Source organism: Apostichopus japonicus, chromosome 22 (assembly GCF_037975245.1).
Source record: "Apostichopus japonicus isolate 1M-3 chromosome 22, ASM3797524v1, whole genome shotgun sequence".
In the NCBI taxonomy this organism is placed as follows: Eukaryota; Metazoa; Echinodermata; class Holothuroidea; order Aspidochirotida; family Stichopodidae; genus Apostichopus; species Apostichopus japonicus.
This window is the reverse complement of record NC_092582.1, coordinates 13807536-13832304: the sequence shown is the minus strand read 5'-3', so window position 1 is coordinate 13832304 and position 24769 is coordinate 13807536. Positions and strand designations below refer to the sequence as shown.

The following is a 24769-nucleotide window of genomic DNA, read 5'->3' as shown; positions in this document are numbered from 1 at the left end:
TTTTTGCAGTCCTCATTTTCCCTTGTATATTTCTCCAAGTTTATTATGAAAGTAATACATATTTCTGTGTCCCCCTTGTTGACCCAGGATCCCATGGCTGTCCCCTCCCACACAGCCCCCTCCCCACTCACCAGGCGTTCTTCCATGTCCCTGGTCCAAATGCTTTCATTTTAAGGTTGTTTAAAGTATGACTTTAGGAACAAAATAAAATAACTTTGTTATGTTGTAGGATGAAACAATGCTGTCAGTCCAGGTTGTATTTCTGGATAACTTTAGTTTTTGGAAATGCCTGGTTAAATATCTGAGGGTCACCAATAAAGGTGGCTCCACTACTACCATGAAATAGATGTTCAAAATTTGGATATAGCAGTCAAAATTGTGTTGCAACAAGTTGGAAACTTAACTTCCTGAATCTAAATGTCGATATTCCAGGTTTATCGAAATAATGTGGTCTATTGGTCGAAAATACTGGCTTATCATGATGAACCGGTATTATCACTCGATAAATCTGGTTTTTGATCCCATGCCGGATGCAAAAGGAATCTATGCTGATGGTGTGTATGTGCATGCCTGCATGTGTGTGTGTGTGTATGTTTGTTTAATGCAGTCTTTTAACATCAATAACTAAAAAACTATGGTGGGTGAACTTCATATTTGGTATGTGGATGTACCTCATAGAGTAGAGGAACCCTACCGTTTCCTGCAGAGTTTAAAGGTCATTTGAGGTCAAGTCTGTAAACCTTGTATATATGACAACTCAAAAATGTAGATTGGATGAACTTTATATTTGGTATCTGGATGCACCATATTGAGTAGAAGAAATTCATAATTTTGTTGCAGTGGAATGTCAATTGAGGTCAACAGAGGTCAGTCTGAATACCATGTATACTCTCAAATTCAAACCATTTCTTTGATGAATGGCTTTCCTATGTCACTGTCACAGGATTTGACCTTTGCTGTTTAAAGTGGCTGAGAGGGTTTTCCACTTCCACTAATGACTGTTATGTGTCATCAACTTTCAGACAGGTAGTACTTTTGCAATGGGTCAAGTTATCTGGAACTCTTTTCTGATGTTCTGGTATGTGACTTCAGGACACACTTTCCTCAGTTGCTCTGTCAATCCGGTGTTTCCATATATAAACTTATAAGGCAAGGAGGAATCATTAAGTCCTGCTGGCCTTTTGGTTTGTTTGCTAATCCAATTTTATCACCAATTAAATCAGGATTTTCTACTGAAATACCCAGATATGTAGTAAAACCATGATTTTCTACCGATAAACCTGTTTTATTGGTAGGTATGCAATGTTTAATTGATAATCCTGGTTCAATGGTCGAAAATCACTGTTTATCGGTGATAAAACAGCTTTCTCGTTTGATATCCCATATGGTAAAGGCCTATCGTACTGAGCATTTGGCTTGCCATGTCTCTGTGAGTAAATATTTGACGGGGGGAAGTACAGCGATGTCTCAATCTGTCTTGCGAAATTACGTAAACATTGGCTAGCTCGCTTAAATTACATATACAGTACGTGTGCACAATTGACTCGCGGGCGAACTTAGCAATTGTTACGTTATCGTTATAGGCTGAACTGACTTTTGTCGTATGCAACTCAAGCGGTGAGTAGGTGAGCAGCACAGAACCAAGTAGTTTTGAAACATAAGTAAACTAATTTCTGTAATAACAATTTTCTTTTTAGACAATATGGGCTTCTTCTAAACTAAAGGAAGTGGCATTAGGCCTAGTTAACTTAAAATGATTACTGTTCCTTAGGCCTATGGTCAGCCTACCGTTAGGCCTAAGCATAACCATCCCTTTTGCAAACTCACGTTAGGCTTACGCTGGACCTATGAACGAAATTTAACTTTTAAGTTATTAGTCGTTACAGTAACACCAAGGCCTAACTGTAATAACAGGTCGCTTCTCGGCCTTTTGGCTAAGATCATGTGTAGTATCTGTTCCCTTTCGAGGGGAATGGTGATGCACACCCGACGATCACACAGTCCCGATGCAAGGGGACTGGGGTTGAGAGCGGAGCAGTCGTTCGGAAGTTTGGTTTTCGCGCCCATGTTCTTTCCTCAGCGACATTTTCTTAAAAAGTAACTGTAATAACAGGTAGGCCCTATGCTTAATTGCAAGAACCCCGCAACTCTCGAATGACACATATTATGACCGGAAGTCCCGATAATAAACAATGTATTGTCCTCAAACAGCCCCGAGTGTGTGAGTTGCCAGTTATTCTGCAATTGCTCTCCAATTAATCTTAAATGTGATTGTCTGCTTGATCATATATACTAGTGGTAAGTGTTGTATTGTTACTTCACGTTCCCTTTTTGAATCCAGCTTTAAGTACACAGCTTCCATGAAATTGGTGCAAGAAATCAGTTAAAATTTGCACTGAAGGAAGGAAGCATCAGTTTTGTTCTGAAGCCTAAGCCCTTCTTGGACAATTATGTCACTCATTTACTGACTCGATTCCATAAAATTCCATGCACAAAGTTAAAGGCATTGAAGACTCGCCCCAAACCGCGTGCGGCCATCTGAAAAAGTTAACTTACTGTTGCTTGCAAGTGACGTTTTGTTCGTGTCGCTACAAAATGCAGACAGTAATGAAACGTGATACCTTGTTATCTTTAGCTGGACCTGAGATGTCCATCGCTGTATCGTTCATACACTGTGCTGTAGGTATTGACCGCAGCTGCATGTACTGACTGTGTGTGTATATTCTGGGATTCTGTTACACCTCATTCGAAACTAGGTCAGATTACTGGCATTAGACGTTTCTTTTTGCACGAGTCTTCACACCCTTTAAGGAAATGTTTCCTTGCTTCGCTGTGTTGACTCGAGTATAAATCTCATTCTGGCAGATCAAAGTAACGGTGAAGTCACATTGCTGAAGGACAAAACTATACCACAGAGCGAAATGAAAGAAATCAGTATTATTTTTGACCTATCAAAGATATATTTTTTGCTAAGCATTGCCAGGTAACCTTACAGTAGTCATATCATCCTATAATAAGGTCTAGGCATATGTAGAATATCGCAGTAATGTCGCAGTCAAGTTGTGTAACTTCTCCACTGCAACTCTGACTCCAGTATGAAAACATTCTTCCCACTGCTACTCAGATTCCAGCCAAAAAGGAAGATAAGAAACATTCATCACTGAGACTTGGAGAAGACTGTCAATGTTTGCATTAACCTATGTGTCATCGCCAGAAGTATGAAGTAGCCTACAACACATGCATTAAATAACATTCTCCATCCAAATCCAACAAAGCCTAAGGAAAATATAGATAATTTATCACTGTTACTTTGAATGCAGCAAAAGAGAAAAAAAACTTCCGAATCCAGCCAAAAAGTATGAAAAGAGGCATTCACCACCTCAACTCCGAGTGCAACTTGTTGTAAAATAATTTCCATTCTGTCCACTGAGTCCAGTTAGAGAAAGAGAAGAATAAGGAATGCTTTGCGACTGTACTAGTCCAAAATGTAGTGCTGTTGGAACGGACTTCAAAGAGATCAGTCAGGAAGCCTAACTGTGTAACCCATCAGCACTGGGACTCCATGACTTCATTAATATAGAAAAAGAAGCAGTGATAAAAGTACTGCATACTCTCCATACTCACTTCCTTATCAATCTCCAGATTCTGTAGAAATGCTGCAAGTTAGACAAAATCTAAACATTTTCAAATTATGTCAACAAATTGTTGCGATTGAGTGCCAATTAGGAAATAATTCTGTGGTTAGCTGGAGAATAACTTACCACAGAATGATGCCAACTATTTACCCTAAATGATAACCTGATTGTTGCCAAACAGCTTGAAAAAGTGGTTTTGAAAGTTGAATTTGTCTAGGCAAAGTAAGGCCTAGGGTTTTTCCTAGTCAAATACTGTAGCATGTTAAATCCCTTCAGCGGGTAAGTTTTGTAACAAGATGCCCCAAAACGATTTTTCAAAATCGCATGTTTTTAGTACTAGATGCGGAGGAGACGAGGACCTAGAGAAGTTCACCACAGTACTTATTAGGCTACAGATTTCTCTTTGTGAAGGCAATTAGTTTCTAAGTTTAATCATTTTCCTTAAAAGCAAATTTTCGAGTCACCAAGGACGTCCATCCTGGCTATTTGTTCAACTCCTGGTTTAGGTTTAGTGAGATAACAGACTATTGTTCTACACATTACAAAGACAAACTGATAGGCTAGTTCTACTACACCATGGAACAATTTAATTATTTTTCATCAAATCAATATGTGTTTCATGTTAGTCAATTTGATTGCTTGTTTGTTGTCTTTGCAGCAGGTAATGTAATTGGACTGTTTGAAGCATGAAGACGGCTAAAGTATTAATATCATGATGACGGGTAATCACCATCCAGCGAACCTCTGGGAGATCGCTTTTGAAGTTGTCTCATGTAATTGGGAGTTAATATGTGAAACAGACCGAAGGGGTACCCCTCGTAGACTCTGGGACCATGTTAAACTTCCGTGGATTATCTGTGACCGGCTTCTCAACAGCTGGGCGCATAAAGACTTGCTCCACGATAACGCCGTCTGCTTATTCTGTGATCCCAGGAAAGCCAACCTCAAGAGGATCAACTTGAGCTACTCCAAGATTACCGACATCTCCATTATGACGTTGACGAATCAGAGCCCACTTGATCTTGACCTCCAAAGTTGTCAAGGACTCACTCATAGATGTCTACCGGACGTCATTAAAATGAAATCTTTGCAAGCTCTGAACCTGAGCAAATGCCCCAAAGTCTTGCAGAATTATGACTACATCATGAAATTTCACCTACCGCACCTGACAAAGCTGGATATAAGCTACACAGAGCTAAGTAGTGTGCACCTCTACTTACTCCTAATGCAACTTCCCAAACTGTTAGCACTCGACGTATCGGGAGTGGTAAAGAACGGCGACATGAAATTTCTCGAGCCGCTTCAACCCAGACTGACGACTCTGGTCCTCCATAACTGTATCATATTAGAGTCCAGTTTGCAAAGCATCTATAAAGTCAAAACATTAAGGTATGTATCTTTCAAGCCTGAGGTATAAATCAAACCATCTCGTTGGTCTACGTGATAGACATTTCTGTGATATACAATGCCCCCAAAAAGCTAAAGATATACTTATCCTGTGTGACTGCTTCACACGTTTATATGGAAGCCTAGAATGGACATGCACCTTTATGACCTACATCGCAAACGTCAATAATCTGAAAATTACCGTTCGGACGTGATCGGAAAAATTTGGAAAAATTGCTGAACATACACTTGCTTCCATCTTGACAAAAGGCCCAAAACTCTGAAAATTACTATTTTGTCGTGATTGGATGAATTCCGAAAAAAATTGCTGTTTCACACTTGCTACCATCTTGACAAAAGGCCAAAAATGTGACAATTTCCATTTCAAATGACAGGTTTCATTAAGTTTACAAACGGTCAACAAATTGTAAGTTACCGTTTTGCACAGCTGCACTACCATTAGGACAAATCGTGAAAAACATGAATGTTACCATTTTACACAGTTAGTACTTGGTGCCAAGTAAACAAAACTGCAATTTTCAGCATTTTGACAAGATTGTAGTAAGTGTGCAAAACAGCCGGTTTTCAGAATTTTGACCAGTTTGACATGAATATGTGAACTGCTGGGAAAGTTTTCAAGTCACATGGAAGCACTAGTCGCTTGCTAACAGGGCCAGCCAGGAATCAGAAAAAAGGAAGCCAAATTTGCAGGATCGGTGTCAAATTTGCAGTGTGGCTGATGATTCTCTGGTTAAGATTTACCTGTATGTAAAACAGTGGTTTCATTCTAGCAGATTCTCAAACAGATGACTAACCTTTCCCAACAGAACTGTTTTAAGTCGGTACTGATTCTTTCTTACATTTCTCAAATCATATATTGGTTATTCTGTCCCCTCAGTGGCCAGGCCATCAAGTGTACCACAGGACTGGTGGCATGGGTTAAAGTCTTGCTTTCTAGTGACCATCTGTTAATATTATAAAGGACACCTGGATCATGCACAGTTTCAAATCACTAAATATTTGAAATAGGTTTTGATCAATAGTGCTGACCGCAAATTTTGTCTTTTCTCTTTCTTTTCTCTCTTCTCGTAGACATCTTGACATATCTGTTGCTGAGAGTTCGTATGCATTTCAGTTAACGCCTAATATGCTGAGGTTATTAATACATAATCTACCAAAGCTGAAATATTTAGATTTGTCAGGAAATAGCTTGGACACTTCAGATGAAGAGAAGAAGGCAGAATTAACAAAGAATGTTCCATACTTTGGGTAATTGTTTAAAAATTTTATTAAATGACAAAATTTTATGCAATTTAAATGTTAATCATACCGGAGAAGGGCATACATACTTGTTCAGTGATCCAACATGCTGCATTTGGAACATTATTTGTCGCCTCTGACGAGACAAGCATCATTTGTGACCAAATGAGAATCAGTAAATTCATCATCAGGTTATCTCGAAAACAAAATGGCCTATTGCTCACACCTCTGGCTGGCTGGATGGACATCTACTTTCTACTGTTATTTCACAGTTGGACAGATCGTTTTGGTTGATTACTTTCTCATCAAAATGCAGCATTTTAAGCAAGAATTCAAGCTAAAGAATGCTTTTTATACTTTAACAGATTTCAATAATGTGTGTGAAACACTCTTTTACATTGATCAAGTTATGTGATTATACCCTGAAATTGTTTCTTAGAGGCTGTAGCCTGCATTGTAACTAATGTTAATGTCGGGGAGAGGGGGGGGGGGGGAATTGAGAGAGGAACTGAATCAGAATAACTTTGTTGATCTTCATATGATTGTTTCAGTCTAAAAGAGAAGACGAAAGAGAAACAAAACAGCGGGTGAAATGAGGAAGTAGCTGGCTTGCTTTCATTCTTGTTGCTTTCAAATGCAATATGATACTTTATGAAAATGAGTTTGGTGAACAGTTTCAAAATTAAAACTTGAACATCACTAAAATACATTGCAGAGCCAACGATTATATCAGGGAATATAGCGCTACTAGAAGAGTACATCAACAGATAGAGCTATTAAAGGTTGCCCTACACCAGTGGCGGCGGAACCGGGGGGGCTTGGGGGGGCTCAGCCCCCCCAATGAAAAAGTTGAGGGGGCAAATGCATGATAAGCCCCCCCAATATTTACCAAGGCTCCGAAACGTGCATCTGCCCATTTTTCAATGCATACTTGTCGATCTGTCCGATGCACACGTACACTATATAGGTGTGATAATTTAAGTAATTGCTGGGGGACCCTCGGCCCGTCCCCTGGCTATAGACCACATTGTCACCCCAACCGCGTCTTCACGCCCTGTGAAAAGTGGAAGCAGTGAGTGTGAGTACCGGTAAGCGTAACACAACTTCGTCTTAGGCCACAGTGACTTGCCTCATTTCAGCCAGTTGTCCAACATCCCCTTACGTAATGGCGGAGCGTCCATATATACAGTCAGGGGGCGGATGCGCCCCCCCCCCCCCTGACGGACTCAAATGGACTGCTGGCGCCCTTTTCAGCTTTTCACTACTTTTCACTTATTCGCGATTATTGACTATTTTATTGCGCTCTCATATACCTATTGACATTTGTCATATTCTGTTGGTGTAATTTTCGGACAAAATGGCGACGAAACCTATTTATTCTCCGTTTATCTGCAAATTAACAAGGCCCGGAAAGGGTCATTTCCTGCAATCTAGGGAGTATCTTTACTCAAAAATTTTCTGTACGCTCCTCGCCAACCTGTGGTGGCGCTCCGCTTAGATAGTGTCGAAAGCGCCCCTACAGACCATTCCTGCCCCCTGACCAATACCCCTAGCTCCGCCACTGCCCTTACTACACTCAAAAACGTCTTTGCGAGTACACTGCGAGTAATAGCTACTCTCTTAAAACACCATCGAATATACAAATTAAAATGTTTTTACAGACTTTTTTACGTGCAATCTGAGAAATTGCAGGCTTGAGACCCATATTTTAGGGCTAGGTATTCGCAGCATAAAACACTCGGGAAGTGCCGTTTCCGGCCATCTAGGGCTTTGAAAAAACCCAAAATTTTCTTGTACGCTCCGCGCCAACCGATGGTGGCGCTCCGCTTAGATAGTCTCCACACATTAGCCCCCCCAATAATTTTTCCGTTCCGCCGCGCCTGCCCTACACTACCATCCATCCCCACCCAGGCGCGTAGCCAAGGGGGGGCGAAGGGGGCAGCCGCCCCCCCCTTGAGCATATTTTTTACAAAAATTTTTAAGGTTTTTATGATATCGCTAGTATTTTCAAAAGAGAAAATGCTAAGATACAACTAACAAGGCATGGGAAGTGCCATTTCCGGTCATCTGGGAGGCATTTACAGCCAAAATTTTCTTGTACGCTTCGCGCCAATCATGGTGGCGCTACGCTTAGATAGTTTGCAATGCCGAATCTACAGTTTCGCCCCTCCCTTGGCAAATTCCTGGCTACGCGCCTGTCCCCACCCCCCCTCCCCTTCATCTACACGAGTGAAGAAGCACATATACTGCCATACACATATATACTGTTGCACTGTTTTGCTTTCATTCTTTGGCCGTGTGGACTGTTTATTGTCTAGTTAGAAGGGTTATGGATATATAGCAAGCATCAACACTAGTGTTCAAACGATTAACCTGATCGGAATCGGAACGAATATTGCATAATCGGAACATAATCGGAATCGGTAAAAATTAAGTGGAATACCAGTTATGTCATACCGATTATTCAAAAACATATGGAAGGTGAAAATATCATTATTCAAAAACATATGGGAGTTGAAAATATCAACTGATGTATTAGGTTTGTTCTTTTACTACGAAATATTAAAATAAGACACCCTCTATACGTCTTTCACAGTGTATTCTTTCATCAAATTAGGCTGCCAGGGTCGCCGATTTTGCTTCCCTCGTGGTTAGTGACTTCATATTTCTTGGCACAGTAAGCATAGCAGCAGTACCAATTTCGCGAATTAACGAATGTGCTGGACAGGGTCGGAAATCAGCGAGGCGACGGGCGATTCGCCCTCGCAAGTGCTAAAAGCCCTCCTAAAGCACAATTACGAGTGCAAAAAAGAAAAAAATATATAAGAAAATCGGCCTCGTTATATCAGGTGTCTGTGTAAAATTAATTGTGACATGCGTTTGCTTTAGCTAGGAATTGCAGTTGCAGCGCGAATCGCGCAAACAGTTTTCACATCCCGCATCAAATTTGAAGCAGTGCGAGAGGGTCGCGCACAATCACCGGGAAGTTACCGTGGCAAATTACGGCCTGCACGAAGCAATTTCAGTACCAGCGAAAATAGCCTAAAATCCTCACAAATCTCCGACCACATGGTAGCCTTACTTCACACTAAGTCAACTGCATGGAAATCTAACCTTGCCATCTGTTTATTCGCTCTAGTTGTGTCGCAAATAAAAAATAAAAATATCCACGGAAACTGCAATCTTCGACCACATGTTAGCCTAACAACCACACTAAGTCAATGGGAAATGTAGCCTAACCATCGGTTTGCAAAAAAAAAAAAAAAATGCGTAGCTTAGTTTACAATATTCAATTTGCTGGAAATCGGCATTTGTTTGGAAGGTACTGTAAGTGATATGTCTTATAGAGGGAATGTTATATTTTATACAGGTGACATTCCCGTCGAGGTGGTTAGGCCATTCGCTTAGCACAGTGCTGACTAGGTAGGATGTCATATTTCCGTATTTTGGAAATTTAAAAAAAAAAAAAAACTTTTTTTTTCTTTCTGAAAAACTCCAGAGGTAATTTGGTTCATACAAAATGACACCTTAGAGCATTGTATAACAACGAAGCAAAAGGAAACGGGAAAATCACAACAATAATTGTTTCTGTCAAACTTTATTGCCGATTTCGTATAGATGGGATATTTTCTCATTTTCAAATAATCGGAATCGGTACGATTATGAAAAAAATAATCGGTAATCGGTATTTTCTGTTATGCATAATCGGTTGAACACTAATCAACACCACTTACTGTATGTTCTTGTTGTTACCATTAGCTCTTTCTTTGTGCCAGGCCAGGTACTTCATCCTAACCATGGGCTTATCAGTGTAACAATTAAAGGACAAGTGAGTGAATCTAGTAGATATAATTATTTGGTTTAAATAGATGTTTATCTGTCTTCCTCCTCCTCTCAATTCAGGCCTATCGATGCTGATTTCATAGAGGAAGGCGGTGGTTATGTGTACGAAGACGAGATGGTGACTTACAGAGAGGAGACCTTTTCCATATCTAAGTTTTTATCAAATTGTCGAAGAACATTCAAATTTCTGGGTTTGCTTCATATCGACGATGAAGTCGTGGATACATTGCCAGCCTCAAAGGTAAATCTGAGATACATTAATTTAATTGACAAGATTGGTAAAAGACAAAATGGCTTAATTGTGAGGTTAGTTGGAGAGGGGGGGGGGAGCAGGTGGACACTGTGAAGGTCTAGGGAGTGCTTTTTTTAAATTGGTGGGGGGAGGGCAGGGTAGTTATCATTTTGAAGTTATCATTGTTAACTGTAAATTTCTTAAATTGTGTGAAGTACTTGTTAATAGTCCAACGGTGTTTACAGAAAATGTCTTTAAATTTCATAACTTATTATCCCTAGTATCATATTTGGGGAGGGGGCGGGGGAGGGGGAGGGATTGGAAAGGGACATTATTATTGTAGCCTCCATGCTGTGTACATGGATTAATGGTCATGGTGAATGGTCTTGGATCTGTGGCAATAGTATTTCTCCTGTATATCAGCTTGTGTTACCCCACTTGCAGTAATTTTATTTTTGGAGACAAAGCGAGGGTTTTCTAAGACTGAAATTGTTGGGGGTGTGGGGGTGGACTACGTTTTACCTGTAAATGTTCATCCATCCAAGATATGTTGTATTGATTTCCTCATAGGTGGCAAACCTTTCTTGCGAAACCAACATATTAACAGCACTTCAAATGTACAGGGAAAGGAAGCAGTTTGCATTGGTCTCTATGAATGCTTTCTTTGACACTATCAGAGCCGTGGACTGTAAACAGGTCGTAGCCTGTGTTGAGGTCAGTAGCTTTCCTATCAATTTGTTCCTTTAGAGCTGTTTTACAATGTAAATTACATTATAAACATGCACAACCCAATTCATATCATGATGGCTTACATGGTCTCTTCAGTGTTGACTAGGTTCTCATGCACCATCATGAAATGGCACTTTTTGCAAAGAACGAGCAAATTAGAAGTTTTGGTTTATAGTCGAGTCAACGGACACATGCTCAGGTATCGTTTACTGAGCATAGTGGTATAAAACCGCCTGGTAAAATGCAACCTTTACTATTAAAATGGCAAAATATTGGGACTATTTTTTGTATATAATACTGGTTACGCTCGACAAAGGGCATGGATTCATACATATAAGTCATTCTAGTAATGAATTCTGGGTAAGTCATTTTTCAATGTATAATACAACTTTTAGTGTTGATTTCTACCGACACGTGTAATGCCAAGAGCATGTGTCCCTGCACACATGTCCTGTACATTACATATGGAGGGTAGTGCTCACACCAATAACACATTGTTAGTGGTAGGTCAAAGGTCAAATGCGTTTGTTTATAAAACATTCCTGTGTCCGCTGACTTATTTACAAACAAAAACTTATAGTTTAATTATTCTGTATGAAAGGGATACTTCCTGTGCCTCATCATATTAACAATGTGATTGTAGAGAACCAGTCTTAACTGACAAGGGATAATGTAGACCGTCACGACAGGCATTGGTTTGTGCATGTTTATAGTGGAATGCTCAGGATGGTTTTAAGTACAATGTATGAATTATGGTATAATGTAGTATTTGGTACATATTTTAGAACCCCACCCACATTCTCCCCCCCCCTTCTTTTCCTTTCAAGATAAAAGAAATAAAAATAAGTGAATGGTAGCAGAATAAAGAAACTCACACATATTTCCTTCATTTCCACCAGGCAATTACATCTATTATGAATACCTATCCAGGAGATGGAAAAATTCAAATTCCTGGCAGGTAATATTAATTTTTCATATATTTGTGTAAAATTCTAGGTGTAAACAGAATTTTAAGTGAAACTCACAGGTAGAGCTTGAACAATTGTGCCTGTTCTCAGTGTTACTAACACAGCATACAAAGGTAACGTAAATGATGGTTCCCACGCTGTCTGAAAAAAAAGGAAAAGTTGGGAAAAAATATGTTTGTGTTAGGTTTTGCATGTCAAAGTCTGGAGAAGCAATGAAAAGTTTTCATTTGAATGCCTCTTTTTCTCACAAAACCCCCTTTTTTTTGGGGGGGGGGGGCATATTTTGTCTGGCGCAGTTAATTTTGGATGTATACTCTACTCTCCTGTGATTTGATCTTTTTTTCTGTCTAGCTAGCCTTCATGCAATTTAGCAAAGTCATCGGTTCTATCCTAACATTAAGATCATATGCTGGCTATTACAGCTAGGTCTAGACCTACTAGTGCACTGTGATAAGATTTACATGAGCAAGGTTTTTTAGAAGGGTGACATGAACTTAAAAACAGCATTAACCAACATTAGTTCCTCATTAGTGTTTCAGCTTCATAATAAACTGTAAAACATGTGTTGTCTTGAATTAGTCTGGAAAAAGTCTGGAATTTCATGTTAAAAAGTGTGGGAACCACAATAAATTATTTTGTTTATTGTTTGAAAAACAAAATGGCACTTAAAGTTCTATAAATATTTCTGGGCAACAGTGACAATGAATGATATCATCATGTCAAATGACTTGAAATTTTCACTAGCTTTGTATTTTCTAATTTGGAAGTTTTAGACTTCCTTTAGCCTTTGAAAGCATGTGTCATGTTGACCATGCAGGCTGGGCAATAATCACACGAATGTGGATTGCTTTGTATCTAAGAGAGAAAGACATGTGCACAGCCATTTGACTAGTGCTCCTAGCTGAGCTGGTTGTCAGTGGTTTAAACCAATGCAGAAACTGTAGAGTTGGACAAAAGTTTAGCTGGTTGTAAATGGATTAAACCAATGCAGAAACTGTAGAGTTGGACAACAGTTGAGCTGGTTGTCAATGGTTTTAAACCAATGCAGAAACTGTAGAGTTGAACAAAAGTTTAGCTGGTTGTCAGTGGTTTAAACCATTGCAGAAACTGTAGAGTTCCACAAAAAGTTGAGCTGGTTGTAGATGGATTAAACCAATGCAGAAACAGTAGAGTTCCACAAAAGTTGAGCTGGTTGTCAGTGGTTTAAACCAATGCAGAAACTGTAGAGTCCCACAAAAGTTTATGTTGGGGGGCCAATTTTCTTGTTTCTATGTTAGTCTAAATCAGGGGTTCTCAGTTACTTTTTTATGTGGACCAAAGAGGAACTTTGGAGCAAAGTGCCAGAATCAAATCTCACTGTACAGTACATAGATATTGTGAAATGTGCAGGAACGCTGGTAGTTTGTTCAACCTTGAGACCTTAAGGAGTCTGTTACTCTATTTTGTTTTTCGTGTGTGCAGAGATGAAATCTGTCATGGGTTGGATTTGGCCTGCAGGCCACTTATTGGTGTACAGCAACAGTACGCACATTGCATTTAATTCGATCTAAGGATGTAGTAGACATCTGTTCATGTTGTCGACATGCACGGGTGTGTTCCTTACTACTTCCATTTGTCTTTTTCTCCTTTCACAGTGCGTCCTTGTTTCATCTTTCAAGAAATAACTATAGAATGCATTTCACAGACCAGACAAAGCAGTAAGTTTGTAAACATGGCAAGGCTTATTTACAGGCTTATTTACAAGGCTTATTTACATGCTTATTTACAGTTGTTGTCCTCATAGGAAGGAAGTTAAGGGACGTTATGGTTGAGAGGTCTTCTCTGAGGTGGAAGATATTTCACAATGTAATACTTTTCTGCGGAGAGTAGTCGGTAACAGAACATGACAGAGGTTCTTGAAGTGCTTGTAGATTATTTGATAGATCCATCCAAATATTCCTTATTCTAGGACTTGAGCAGTAGGTTTGCAGGAGGGAAGTATAATTTGTTTCTGGAAATCGTGTTAATTTACCATCTGCACAATAGCTGCTAAACTAAAGACCTGTTTTTATCCAATTGCCCTGGATGACGGGCAGTGAGGCAGGGGGGAGGCCAAGACGGGGCTGGAAGAGGGAGGCACCTACGCTTGCTTAAACTTTTGTCCTATATCCATACATTTTTTTGTTTATATTTCATGAGGCAAAATTGTCAAGAAAACAATGTAGGGGGCAATAAGTGTTTTTTTTTTTTTTTTTGTCTATGGGAACAATTGAAAGAACAATTTTTATTGAGATTTGATAAAAAGAGAAAAAAAATTTTCTTTGATACTGAAATTCCATCAAAATGTAGCTCATTAGCTTGATAAAGTCAAGTTTCAATTCAAACCCTTATTGTAAGGGTAAAACTTATTGAAATATATCAGTTTTGCTTGTAAATGTATTTGATACTGCTGTGAGAAAGTGCCTGGGAAATGAAATAGTGGAGGACCGAAACAAATTCTATAATTACTCGTTTAACAGCGTCTTCATTTCAATCAATTGTAATCTGAATTTAAGTGAAAACTGGATAGATTTGGAAGAAAACCCGACCAACCTAAAAGAGTTGCTTTCATAACAATAACGCTACAGCAATTTCACCATCAACAGTTCCTGTAGGAGTTCACCAGGTCTAATTCTAAGCCACTCTCTTGTTTTATTTGGAGAATTATTTTTGCTTCGAGACGTAACGATAATAATATATACCCCCACGTCCTCTTTTTCTTCTTCGTAGGCTAATAATCACAGCCCTTCTAGATGCCATCGAGAAGTGCCGACACCTTAAGAATGTGACGTTACTTCGTAACTGTGGGTTAGCGCTGTTGAACTTTGACATACCGGGAGATTTCTGCTTTGAGTTTGAACGAGTCGTTAAAAATTTCTTAAGCGTCTTAAAGTTAAAGGACTCAGAAGGACTTTTACCACGGATTTATGTTTACATGTGCAATTCGATCGTCTGTCACGTGGAAGGCGACAAGAAGCTGCTAGTTGGCAAACTTGGGCTCGTGGAGGTGAGTTGAATCCGTCTCCATCCCTAGCTGCGTACGGCGGGGAATTTGCCAGAATATCGGGATACGGTTCTTGGATACCTTTAATAGACAGACAAGGGCACAAAAAAAAATTGAAGCATAAATATGGTTAGCAAGAGAATAGATTGTTAGGCTGTTGCTTGCATCGTGTCCCAAGAGTTATGTGAAACATCGAGAAAACCTTTGTATACTTTAAAATCTGGTATCGATACTCTGTTCTTTGTCGAGGCTGTTACATTTTATTGGCAGATAAGATTAATGAGAAAGTAAAGGTTTGTGTACAATGAACCCTGGTATGTCTTTGCACTTCTGTATCAGTTTGACCCATTTATCTTGTATAGCAAAAATGTTATGAAAGATAAATTATTCTCCGACTTTAGAAATGAAACTCAACCAATTGCTTTAAAATTGATGGAAATCTCCTTAACAGAAATGAACGTCAGTGTCCCCTTGTGCTAAAACAAGTCGGTGTTTCCTGTTACTTGCTTGCATTGATGTTAAGAGGTGGAAACTGACAAACCCAAAACATACTTAGGCTAGTAATATTTCCCCCAATGGAAAACCTGGTGCTAGCCTAAGGCTAGGCTAATAACACAACTTTGACATAAACATGTCGTGTTAGATTAGTCAAAGAGAAAATTCCTCAAATTTGTTACTCCTTGCCAGAGGCAAGGAATCTAAGCAATGGTAATGGCATATGTGTGTGTTTGTGTTGCCTGGGCTTTTAAGCATTATAACTCAAACCATATAGTGGGTGAACTTCATATTTGGTAAGTAGTTGTACCTCATTGAGTAGAAGAACCTCATTGTTTCTGTCAAGGTCATCAAAGGTCAACAGAGGTCAAAGTCTGGAAACATTGTAAGAACGATAACTCAAAATGTAAGGTGGATGAACTTCATATTTAGTATGTGGATGCACCATAAAAGACACTCATGGCATTCTTTGGAGGTTCAAGGTCAACATAGGTCAATGTACCAAAACCTTGCAAAAACATGTTAACTCTCAAAGTAGAGGTTGGATGAACTCCATATGTTTTGCATGGATCCACATTATTAATTAGAAGAACCCTATCCTTTTTCTGCAGAGTTTAAGGGTCATTAGAGGTCAGCAGAAGTGAAAGTCTGGAAACCTTATAAACTCTCTAACTTAAACAGGAAGTCTTGGATTTACTCCATACTTGATTTGTTGATGCACCTTATTGAGTAGAAGAAATCCATTGTTTTCTGCAGAGTTCAAAGGTCAAATTAGGTCAACAGAGGCCAAAGTCTGAAAACCTTGTACGCTCTCAAACTCAAAATGAGGAGCTTCAATTTACGTGGATCCACCTTATTGAGTGCAGCAACCCTTTTGTTTCTGCAAAGGTCAATGGTTAATTGAGGCGGTCAGTGGTCAAAGCGAAAGTTAAATACCCAACTCAGTTGCTCTATTAATCAGGTGGTGCCATATTTAGAGGCAAGGAATCACAATGCCGTCTGGCTTTCTGGTTGTTTCTATTTGATGCCCACATGAGCTTATCTTCTTAGTATTATTTAATTGTCAAGTTTGGTTTGTCCTTTGTTCTCATGATAGGACCTTGAAAACATCACCCCATATGCAGGACCTTTAACCTTTGACCTTTCTATCTCACCCATATTCATTAATGGAAATATTTCCTACATTTAATGATGAACCTTGGGTCTTATCTTAAATTCCTTAGGTTCTACATCATGATTGAAAGATATCTGTCTTTTCTTTTGCTTTTCAAGTGCATGTTACAGCTGATTAAGACTGGGCTGGAGAAGAGAATTTACGATGAAGTCATGGAAACGGCCTGGAGTGCTCTTTGGAATGTAACAGGTATTTTAAAAGCTGAAACAGTCTAGGGAGTTGATCATATTACGGTGTTTGAGATATCATTGAGGTCCATTTTTATCAGTCATTCATTTAGAGAGGAAGAAAGCAATTTGTGACCTTGATTATCTAAGAGAGACATAACTGGTAATAAAAAAACTGTTTGCATACTGCAAAAAGCCTTTGTCGGGTAAATTTATCAGTTAGACGGCCTGACCTCTTTATTCTACTGGGATCTCCTTTGAAGGCAAAAACCATGATCGTCTACGAACAAAAACCTGTGAAGATAAATTCTCATAAAAGTTGGAGGGCCTCGGTTCCGGTCCTAACAGGATCTTCACAGACACACTGGTCCCTCAGCAATTAATGTTTCAGAGAGCTTACACTCTGAGACTCATAGTAATCAATAACAGTGAAGCCATCAGGACTGTTTTGGCTTGAAACTTTGGTTGAGATGATTTAAAGAAGGATTTGTAAAGAGAAGTGATGAAAATGTTCCCCCAATAATTTTTAGTTGGGTGAAGGTTTGCATTAAAAAAGATAACTGTCTATAATCCCCCCCCCCCCCCCCTGTATGACCGAGGTATGACCAAGTACTTTTAAAATTCGTAGACAGTCGTCCCTAAGAAAAGCTTCAAGGATCATTTTGGTTTGTCCTGTCCCGTCATAGACCACTCAACAATGCTCAATACACAGCACTATGTTTCATTTTATATGACTTGCATTTTAATTTTTTTTGTTTCCAGATGAGACCCCATACAACTGTAAAATCTTTGTGTCTGGTGATGGTATGGAATTGTTTCTCTCAAGCTTACAGGTTTGTTACGATTTGCCGTTTCTTCAGTATCTACTTGAAACTTCCTCAGACAGCTTGTTATTTCCCTCAGAGTATTTCACTAGCAAATATCAATTTTCAGACTTTTCAGAAATGGGGTGGTGTTTCATGACTGTCCTTACTATAGGAACCTTTTACCAAATTCCACCAAATTATTGACGTTTTATTGATGTTTTACGAGGGATTTACGTCGTTTGAAATGCCGTAAAGTATTTCATCTTGGGTGCAGCAAGCTGATACTCAACCTCTCATACCATTTAGAGTTGACAACAAATCCACCCAATTCTTATATGCTAAATAGGGTAGGCACAGATACATCAGAAATGTTACTACTGCTGCTCTTGGTCTAGTGAATCTGGTGAGAAGTGGAATGTGGTAAAATGAAACTGTAGATGAGATCTAACAAACTGCAACTAACAGTACAGTTGAGAAGTTTGTTAGACTCTCTGTATTGATATAGTAGTAGATTTGGCTTACCAATACTTAAAGGCATTGAAGACTCGCCCCAAACCCCGTGCCGCGCTCTGAAAAAGTTAACTTTTCATTGCTTGCAAATGACGTTTTCTTCTTGTCGCTACAAAATGCAGACAGTAATGAAACGTGATACCTTGTTATCTTTTATCTAGACCATGCTGCTATGTACACTGTGTTGTGGGTGTTGACCGTAGCTGTATGTATTGAATGTACACTAGTGTCTAATTACCGACGGTAGCAAGCTGTGTGTGTATTTTCTGGGATCGATGGTGGTGTCTAACACTTCTGTTACACCTCATTCGAAACTAGATCAGATTACCGGCATGAGACGTTTCTTTGTGCGCGAGTCTTCACACCCTTTAAAAAAAAAGAAGTGAGGTATTTAGACTTGAGGTATGTGGAGTTGTCAGGGCCTGTGAGAGATTTATGCCGTAGTCACGTTGGTCATTGTAAATTAGATCAAGGCTGGAATATAGAATCCAGAGGGGATAGAAAGCTTTTGAAGGTCAAGTTAGAAGTTGCCTTTGATTTTCATTTTCATGATTTGTTGTGTTATTTATAAAGTGATATATTTTATTTTTTTGAAAATGTTGATTATTTTGTTGATTCCTATTAAATATGCCTGAGTGTTCCTTTTAATTCAAGTTTTTATCATATTGGTGTTACAGATATGATATTCTCATGTTGCTAGAGTCAAAGTAAGAGGATTTTGTTTAACTTCGATTCCTTCTTTATCAGTACAAAGAAAGCATAATGCAAAACAATATTTGTATTTTAATCCAGGCATTTCCGGACAAGACAGACTTGCTGCGAAACATGATGGGTCTCGTAGGAAATGTAGCAGAAGTACCCGAACTGCGGAGACAGCTCTCAAAACACGTCGGTGTCTTCATGTGAGTATTTACAAGCAGAAATATCGTGAAATAGTCAAAACAATGAACACTGTGACAAAATGTCATATTTTTCAGAGAAATTGCACTGAAACTCTGTACTATTTTTTTTAAATAACACACTGGCTTTTTCGTTGTACCTATTTAAACAAGTTTACGTAGAGTGAAGATTGAATCAATGGCTGAAATTGAGGTGCTTCATTTTTCATCTCTTTGAATTCCTTCGAATTGTGTTTCTCTTTGGCCAATTGTCTGGCTGATCAGTGGACAGACAGATCATTAGCAACAGTTTTGGTCGTTAGTATCTGTTCCCTCTTTTAGGAAAAGAATCAAACTTTGTAAATTGAAGTCTCTCTTTACTGTAATGGCACCCCCCCCGGCACCCCCCCTTACCAAGACATGAGTGCACACACAGGGCTAGATTGCTCGGGGTTGAGAGGATCATCCGTTTAGGTCATCTTTAATATATCGATATTAATACAGTTTTTGATGGAGAAATTGTTTTCTCTGCGTGAACAGAAAACTGTTGCAGAACAAGAGTGACGGTATAGAGGTCAGTTACAACGCTGCGGGAACACTCTCTCACATCGCCTCCGACGGGCCCGAACATTGGATAGGGGGCAGCGTTACAAGACAAGACATGCTGTTCCATTTAGAGGCTGCAGTTGATTCATGGGATATTAATTCGCAAAGGAATATTAATTACAGGTAACTAATAATCTCACATTTGATCTCCTTGACATCAAAAGTTGGACTAGGTCAAAAGGTTGCTCTTAAAATGGAACACTAACAACACAACCATCATCTTTGGCTGGTATGATAGAGATATCTGTGAAGATCAACACCCCCCCTTTGTCTTGCTCAGTTTGGGAGATTCATTTGTGATGTCATTGTGCCACTGAGACCTGTTATCCTTACCATCATTAAATCATGTTAAGAGGTTCAATATTGTTAGATTCAGGCTTTAATAAACCCTGTTTATAAAAAAAACCCATCTCTAGGGATGCACCGGATCCAAATTTTTTGATCCGGCCAGAACCGGATTTTGCCGGATAGTACATGAAATCCGGCCGGATAAAATCCAGCTGGAACCGGATTTTTCATTACACAAAAGAAAATCATTAATTTGAAATTTTGAAAATTATCCGGCCGGAACCGGATAATTGCTCACTATCCGGCCGGATAGTCCGGCCGGACCGGATATCTGGTGCATCCCTACCCATCTCCCATTACCAAAGATAAAAAAATTGTAAAAGGAAGGGAAAGAAAAACAATTGATGCACACAATGTGGCCTGATGTCATATTTTAGACATTAGAACATTAAACCTATGAAATCTCCCAAATGTGTTTATGAGTTTTCTTGGCAGTCTTGGGTATGTTATTCCTGGCAGTAATTTCTTCCTCATTTTCATCATATAAATATATATATATATATATGTTATAGTAAAAAATGAAGGGTTCAAATATGGGTCCGGTGACATAACAATACCTGGGTCTCGACCTGGCCCTTTGGATGTATCCCTCCATTTTGATGTCATGTCAGAGGCCACCCTTTGTTTTATTACATTTGTGGTTGTAAAGTAATTCTTGCATAGTGAAGTCCTCCTAAAGAAATACATTGCATATTTCACAGGTCTTTTCAGCCCATTCTTAGGCTGCTTGATGGAAACCACAGTTATCAAGTCCACCTATGGGCCAGCTGGGCAATAGCTAATCTATGCAGCGTGTCTCGTAAGTATTTCACTTTCAAGTTCTTTACCTTCATCAGTATTGCCTCCAAATTTTGGTATGCTAGCTAAAAGAATTTGCTACAAAGAGTTCTAACAGCAGTGTTGTTGACAGACCTTTAGAAAGCGGGTAGTGGAAAAGAGGAGGGTGGGCAAAATTATCTTTGAGGGGAGGGGGTGGTAGCCCCCCCCATTGACACTTGCTGGGAGTTTGAAGGTTAATTCCAGTGACCTTTGCCCTTCTTGAACTTTTTCCAGCAATACTAATTAAGTGTCAATACTTTCATCTCCCAAATTTAGCTGACAAGTATTGTGAGCTGCTACAAAAGGAGAATGGAGCGGAAACATTAGAGAATCTGTCCAGGAGGAGAGGAATACCAGAGAAAGTGAAAACTTTAATAGATACGGCCATTAGGATCTACAGGAATCACGTCAAATAGTTAGTGAAGTTTGGGATTGTTGGAAGGAAATTGGCAACTAGGTTTGAGCGTTTGAGGTTTAGGTTTGGAGGGGGGGGGGTGGGCAGTAGGTTGATAGGAGGTAAAAAGGTGAGTTTTGGGGCAAGAAGTACCTTTTTAAAGAACATGGTAGTAGGAGGAGTAATAACTGTCAACAGTCGAGAGAAAACAGGTTCACCACACACTGAGTTTAAGATGGTACTCACACAGAGTGAAGATGGTACTCACACTGAGTGAAGATGGTACTCACACAGAGTGAAAATGGTACTCAGTATTTTATTCAGAGACGGGACTCTGTTAGAGAAGACAGAAGGACGAAGAGACGCAAGTTTACATCTATATTTCCTATTGCATATTGATATCTTTTCATCTGTACAATAATAATAATAACTAATAATCTCTATGAGTGGCTCTCATGCAAGCAGTGAAAGACTAACTTAATAGAAAAGATTATTTACCCAGTAATTTCACTCTTCTTGCAAGATGAATTTCAAACAAAAATAAAATATTCTTTCTGGTTTATTATATATTTGACATTCTTCTTCCTGGTAGCATGTACACCACACAGTCAGTGGTTGCCAAATTTTACTCTCTTTCTGGTAAAAGTAAAACTAAATGCTGTTGTTGTTTATCTGCTATCAAAGTTTGAAAGTTCATTTATTTTAATAAACAAAAGAGTTAGCCTTTTGCTTTCATTGACAGTTCTGCTTTGACTTGTCAAAATATCTCTTTTTAAAACAGAATTGCAAAAATGAAATAAAAATTAAAGATATACTTAATGCCGCTAAACTGAGATGTTGTTACTGACTGCTGTGCTTTACGATTCCACTACAAATGATGAGTTAACTTTTAAACATTTGTATAAAATAATTATGTAATTGTTTTACAAATTAACTGGTGCAATGGTTTACTACACTCAGTGCTATTTACATTGTATTTGTTCTGTAACCAACTACAATAAGTTTGACAACATACCTTCTGTTTAAATGCAACATGATTGAAAACCTAATGAACTATATAACAACATTAAAGAGTTCCAGCCCCACAATTGTCATTACGGAAAAAAATAAAGTAAGAAAAAAATGAAGTAAAACTATGATGTATATGGATTATTAAGCATAATTTTGACTTTCAATGAAATTATTAAAGACCATCAGTATTGCCTCCAAATATGCTAGAATTGCCCCAGAAATGATCAATATCTTTGTAACCGTATTATTATTTTCCTCATCACTTTATAGAGGATGATGAGAATCTCATGGAAGCCCCCCCTCTCCCCCCCACTTACTCTTGAAGTTTGATCCAGATAGTATTCAACATGTTTTGTGATACTAGAGCTCTATCATATTTGGTGACAATACTGAATACTGCCATGTAACTACATCCTGTTGATGCCTTGAGATACAAGAAAGGAAAAAAATAGAAATAAAACACCCTGAAGATATCTTTAATGTCTGTCTATAAGTACAGCGGCATCAACAGCATCTTTTACAAGTAAAACACACACAATTTCAATGCATAGCAACTTTACACCACTGACTGACTGACTGACATGTTGATGTTGCTCACTTCTATGTTCACACAATACGTTTAAATGAGGTATCCCAACTATGTACAAACACGGTAATTGGTCCATTGGGCAGATATATCTTTGATTATCATACAGATCGTACACAAAACATTATTTTTATTTAATATCATTATTAGTATTATTATTATGCATGATAAAGGTTCAATCTTTTTGCCTATATATATGTATGTACATCAAAGCTTTGAATGAAATCCCGTTTACTATTTTAACCCATGAATGAATGTTCTAAAGAAATGACAATTTAAGATGATGAAACCCTACCCTACCTTATGGGTAGCGCAATGCATTTTGGGTACGAAAATATGTTGTACAAGTGTTAACAAGTAGGTAAGAGAGACTTTAACCACTTTCGTGCCCAGTATCTATCTTGGGATATTTTTCATAAAATCTACCTTCTCACAAATCCATGTCCATTGTGTGCTGTATTAGGCGATGTTGCTTTTGTAATAGATAATGAGCAGTATAACCACCAATAACAGATACGCCCTACGGGAAGGGGGGGGGGTTTGGTGGGACAGAAACCAAATAAGCTTGTGTGATACTATTTTCTGTCTTCGTCTCACCAGGTTTAACATTTCAATCTCTCATCAAATTGAAACTACTCGCATCAGCTCCCGTAAAGGTATGAGTTGAAACTACTCAAAAAGGTGTTTTTAATTATAAAAATTAGGAATACCGACAGTTTCATCAATTCTCAGGCGGTAATAGTTATATGAATTAGAAAATGGTGTCCTTTACAGGGACAAATGTAGTAGTACATTACTTGATGAGACAAAGATACATCTTAATGGGAATAATCTTTTAAGTTTGTGAATGGTGGTGAGAACTGCCAAAAATCCAGTTACAGATGATGAAACTGAATACATACTCTTATGATGTAACAACACCTGTTATTTGAGAGAAAAACAAAAAATGAGCATGTTGCTATATTTATAACAGATGAATCATCTGCATAAAAACGACTTAAAACTGGGTAAAAGTCGGCCAATAAACAAGCTGATCGTACTGTCGATGACAAAGATGAAATGGTGTTAAGGTTTCTGTTATTAAATGATGACAACTTACTCAAGCATTTTGATGTAGTGCTTGGGTGGTAAAACATCTCAGTAACCAGATATCACCATGTACTCTTTTATTATAAAGTTTAGTGGATCCCTTACATAAGATTGTATACATGAAAATGTTTATATTGTGTACCAGCTTCCGATGATAATAAGAGGAAATTTAATCTTCTGAAATATAAAATTGCTTCTAACTGCGCCGTACCTCGGCGTCAGCAGTTCCAGAGTTCGTAAAAACCTTTCACCCGTTTAACGGTTGGTTGTTGGTTTTGTGCGGAAACTTCTCTGGCCCTTAAAATCTATTATTTCAAGTTAAGAAAAAAAGAACCCTCAGCTTTCTTCTCAACTCTTCTTCTTCCCAGTCAAGGTTAAGGGTGCAGCTTTAATAAATTTAGAAAAGTTTACTGCACGACCTTTCCAATAGGTAAACATCGCAAGGTTAGTCCGTCGGTCTGTCTGTCTGTATACAATGTTCTCGACGGATAAAGTAAATTACAAAGAATGAAATAGGAGAGAAAGGTTTCGTGCATCTGTACAGTAGTGTACACTGCTTCAAGTTTGGCAGTAGTAATGTGTCTAGTTGCGGTGATGATATCTAGACACGGTGACAACTTTTAGCCGAGAGAAGGTAAACGAGTTGATTAAAATTGCACTGACAATAAACACTTTGGATTATCGTCTTTCATTTTAGTCCTCAGTTTTTACTTTTTTCATTCTGTTTATTCATATCACCTGTTAAGAGAGAGAGCGAGAGAGAGACATGAAAATGATATTTTTCCATGTCATATTTAGTTAATGCGATTTG

The 24769-nt window shown here is 38.6% G+C and overlaps 2 protein-coding genes and 1 pseudogene across 9 annotated transcripts in view; 2 read left to right on the top strand and 1 right to left on the bottom strand.

Moving 5' to 3' along the window:
- The first annotated feature begins 1480 nt into the window (after positions 1 to 1480).
- Positions 1481 to 24627, top strand: LOC139964336 (protein zer-1 homolog). Of its 5 annotated transcripts, none has more exons than XM_071965859.1 (14): positions 1481 to 1617; positions 4297 to 5024; positions 6114 to 6290; positions 10185 to 10365; positions 10927 to 11070; positions 11985 to 12043; positions 13688 to 13750; positions 14802 to 15078; positions 16843 to 16933; positions 17674 to 17744; positions 19020 to 19129; positions 19646 to 19834; positions 20761 to 20858; positions 21155 to 24627. In XM_071965859.1, exons 2-14 carry the CDS (start codon positions 4348 to 4350, stop codon positions 21292 to 21294), a joined length of 2277 nt encoding a protein of 758 aa, XP_071821960.1. In that variant the 5' UTR covers positions 1481 to 1617; positions 4297 to 4347; the 3' UTR covers positions 21295 to 24627. The 5 variants fall into 5 exon arrangements, with proteins under 5 accessions (XP_071821960.1, XP_071821957.1, XP_071821958.1 ...); XM_071965856.1 differs by having other exon boundaries at positions 1486 to 1625; positions 4294 to 5024; XM_071965857.1 differs by having other exon boundaries at positions 1520 to 1617; positions 4294 to 5024.
- Positions 1915 to 1991, top strand: LOC139964406 (U2 spliceosomal RNA; annotated as a pseudogene).
- The window catches only part of LOC139964335 (uncharacterized), a 168920-nt gene continuing 165788 nt past the window's right edge, over positions 21638 to 24769 (bottom strand). For all 4 annotated transcript variants that reach the window (XM_071965852.1, XM_071965851.1, XM_071965855.1 and 1 more), the window contains one exon: positions 21638 to 24696. In XM_071965852.1, the coding sequence (XP_071821953.1) occupies positions 24693 to 24696 (4 nt within the window). In that variant the 3' untranslated portion in view covers positions 21638 to 24692. The remainder of the gene's footprint in view (positions 24697 to 24769) is intronic.